This window comes from Nannospalax galili, unplaced genomic scaffold (genome assembly GCF_000622305.1).
Source record: "Nannospalax galili isolate Female #2095 unplaced genomic scaffold, S.galili_v1.0 scaffold95, whole genome shotgun sequence".
In the NCBI taxonomy this organism is placed as follows: Eukaryota; Metazoa; Chordata; class Mammalia; order Rodentia; family Spalacidae; genus Nannospalax; species Nannospalax galili.
In genome coordinates, this window is record NW_008342393.1 from 3,102,761 (window position 1) to 3,106,234 (window position 3,474).

The following is a 3,474-nucleotide window of genomic DNA, read 5'->3' on the forward strand; positions in this document are numbered from 1 at the left end:
TTTTGCCGGTGGGATCAGCAGGGAGACAATAGTTGCACCCCCGGGCGCGCTACTTGTTTGGAAGGTTGTTTGGAAAGCGGTAGGCTTAGAGGTAAAAAGGTCAGCGCAGGATCCCAGTGTACCTCACCGCCTCTGCCCACCCCAGGCCCCGATGTCCACTCGATCGTCAGCACCTTCCTCCCCTACATCCCGAGCCTCTCCATTCCCTCCAGATCCCTTTGCAGCCCTTCTGCGGCCACCTCCTTCCTGCAGTCCATCACTCACTAGGAGACCTAGGGCGTTCACCTAGAGATACAGTCAAAAGGCATTAGGAGGAGGACTGACGGTGGCTGACTACAACAGTCTCAGGCACTCTCGATGTCCCCATTGAGTGCGTGGAGGGGCCACTGGCTTGGGCTGGGAGCATAACCTGTGTGCCAGTAGGGAATTTGTCAGCAACCCGTCCTCTTTCTCAGCATGGGATATTGAAAGGCCCCAAGCCTGTCTAGAGACCACTGCATGCCAGACCTTGCCCTGGGTGGAAGGGAAGGAGTTGAGAGGTAAATTAAAGAAGCAGAGTCCCCTCTGTCTTTCCCCCAAGTCCTCCTCTTACACCCTCCTCTGAACACTTTAAACAGACCTGGTTTTCTCCTTTCCTGCCTTTCTCTTAAGACCATCTCAGAACTGTCTCACTCCACCATCTTCCCCATGTCTAACTGGATTCTCCCAAAGACCAGTGGGCTGCTAGGTATCGGGCAGGCAATTCTGCCTACTCTGGGACTGATTCAGGCCTTCTCTTTATTCGGCTCAAAATCACAGCTCTTTCTGGCTCAGCCAGCCAACAGGCTGGGAAGAGTTAGAGGCCTCCTCCACCCCTAGATGGAGAAGCAGAAGCAGGAAGGAAGAGTAGGAAACAGATTTTATTGAAATGAGGTAGTTGCAGACACAAATAGAACCTGGCTTGCTTGGGGCTTGGCTTTCCAGAAACTCCAATGGCTTTTCCATTGTCTCCAAGGTTCAGAGAGCTGCTGGGAGTTCTTTCACCTTTCCTGGACCTCCCCAAGCTGCCCCCAGGAGTAGGGGTGGAGACAGAAAGCAGGTTCCTAGACTTTTCAGTAGGCAATAAATAGGGGGGAGGTGAGTGAGGGGTGCCCACCCCTTCCTGGTTGAGGCTTGCTGGAGGCAGTCTTTACAGTGTTACCAGAAGTCTCTCCAGTGCCAAGTTCCAAAACACTTTGGTGATTTAGTGGTGAGGTTGCTAGTGGGAAGAGACGGGTCTCAAAAACCAACCTTTAGAGGCTGCATCAGTGCAACAGAAATGTGCCAGGAACTGTTGAGCGGGTTGCTTGGGGACGGGGGCTTTTTGGTCTGGCTCAAGGCAGCTGGTGCTATTGTAAGGTCTGTGGTGACTGGACTGGATTAAGGATTGGTGGTCCTTAATGTCTGCACTCAAACACATCCCTCACAGGAAAATCCAAGGTCTTTCTCTAGCCCCGATCTAGAAGAGGGACTTCGGGTAAGAGTGCGCAAGGAGAATCCAGCCAAGCTCAAAGGCACTGAACTGAAGTTGAAAGGAAAGTTGAATCCGGGAGGATGGGCTGGCTTCTGTCCCTACCCACGTGTTGACATTGAGCCAATCTCCAGATCAAAGGCAGAAGCCCTTCCTTCCACCTTTGATGGGTAAAGGGGTTTCCTAGGCCTCTGGATCAGTAGGATCCCCAGCTATCAGCCCCTCCACCCCCAGATCTGAGAAAAAAAAATGTTTCCCCTCGCCTGCCCCACTTCCTAGGCAGCTCTAAACTGGTGTCTGGGCCTCGAGGTGAATCACCAGGGCTGTGAAGTTACGGAGAGTCTAGGAGAGAGCTGGGTTGGTGCGCTCCTGTGCTGGAAGCTGGGTTAGTGAGGAAGCTCAGTTCAGGAGGTGATGGAGCTGGGCGAGGCTTCTGGGGAGGTGCATGACTGGTCGGAGGCATCGCCAGCTGCTTCCTTGGGACAGCCTGGGGGGGCTGAAGGCGCCCGGCCTCCCTCTCGCTCGCGCTTCTTCTGCTTCATGCGCCGGTTCTGGAACCAAATCTTTACCTGAGTTTCATTGAGCTCCAAGGTGGCGGCGATCTCCACCCTGCGGGCCCGGCTCAGGTACTTGTTGAAGTGGAACTCCTTCTCCAGCTCCGTCAGCTGGCGCGTGGTGAAGTTAGTGCGGAGGCCCCCGGGAGCGCTCAGTCCCAACTCCGACACCTTCGCTAGGGGCGGGGCGGGGAGAAAAGCCACGTCAGTTCTTTCATCTCCCTCCCCTCCATTCCTCCTTGCCCACTCGGTACCCTCCTTCACTACTCTGCTCAACTTTAGTGCTCACAGATCAACAGTCATCCCCATAGTAATTTCCAATTCTAGAACCACCACCCGGTACTCACATCCAGGCACATGGAAGTGGGGCACAGATGGAGACACCTGCGTTGGGGGGGGTTGGGGGGCACACTTACTGGATAGGGAAATCTCACCTGACCAGAGCCGGAAGAATGTAATTACCTGCCTCTACCAGAACTGAAAGAGAACCCAGCCCTGACCCAGGACCCGCGCAGGGACGACTGGGCTTCCAGGCCAAGGAGAGGAAGTGGCCACTTCTGAGCCCTACCTGTCTTAGGTGGATTTCTCTTAACCTTCATCCAGTCGAAGGTCTGGGCGGTGAGAGTGCTGGGTTCTGACGGGCAGGATGATTCCTTGTCCTCAGAGAGGAGATCGGCATACGCGGGTGCAAAGTTGGCAGTCTGCTCATTTCCGTAAGGAGGCTGCGGGGGAGGGTATGGCCCTGGGCCCACTCCTCCCGCTCCATAGCTGTCGGGCAAACCCCCTAGCTGGGCTCCGTAGCTCGACGGATGAAAATAGCTTCCATCTCCTTCCGACTGACTCAGAGGGTAATATTGAGATGGCCCAGGCCCATAACTAGGGTTGCAGGCAGCTGGGGCGTACCCCGAGGGAGCGGAGCTGGGAAAGGACACCCCCAGGGCTGAAGGCGACTGCTGGACAGGGTAGCCAGAGTTTTGTTGGAGCGCTGGACTGGGCAGCCCCCCACCATAGCGGCCTTCGCCTGCATAGCTGTCAACCGCCGGAGCTGAGCTGGGGGGAAAGGAGGTCGGGGCGCTGTAGGTGCTGGGTCCCCGGGTACAGAGTGGGTACTCTAAGAAGGAGTTCATCCTATTATAGTCCATGCGTAGAGGCCGCAGGAGGGTCGGGCCGTTTGGGGGAGACACCCTCTTGCCCTACAACCTTTCGGTAGTATGTCACAGCGCTGAGGCTTGCGTCCATGGCCTGGGCCAGCTCGCCTGGGCCGGAGCTCCCCTAGGAAGGGGATAGAGAGTGGGGGTGGGGGGGCACATGTGATCTCTCCCAGGCCAATGGGCTAAGCGGGCCAGAGTTTGGCAGCCCCAGCGCCCATCCATCACCCCCCAAGCATTAGCATGACAAAGACACTTCAATCACCCTCAGCCCATCCATCTG

At 56.2% G+C, this 3,474-nt stretch overlaps 1 protein-coding gene across 1 annotated transcript; it reads right to left on the reverse strand.

The window, feature by feature from the left end:
- Positions 1-1,617: 1,617 nt before the first annotated feature.
- On the reverse strand, positions 1,618-3,256 carry Hoxb1 (homeobox B1). Its single transcript, XM_008838280.1, has 2 exons — positions 2,612-3,256; positions 1,618-2,219 (listed from the first exon to the last, which is right to left on the reverse strand). The coding sequence occupies exons 1-2, from the start codon at positions 3,183-3,185 to the stop codon at positions 1,894-1,896; spliced, it is 900 nt and encodes a 299-aa protein (XP_008836502.1). The 5' UTR covers positions 3,186-3,256; the 3' UTR covers positions 1,618-1,893.
- Between the last annotated feature and the right edge of the window lie 218 nt (positions 3,257-3,474).

What these genes read in the sequence shown, in the direction of transcription:
- Hoxb1 (XM_008838280.1), bottom strand. Translation starts at nt 3,185, where the DNA reads ATGGACTATAATAGGATGAACTCCTTCTTAGAGTACCCACTCTGTACC. An exon ending in GAGAAATCCACCTAAGACAG is followed by an intron (nt 2,220 to 2,611) that starts GTAGGGCTCAGA and finishes CCCCGCCCCTAG; the next exon opens with CGAAGGTGTCGGAGTTGGGA.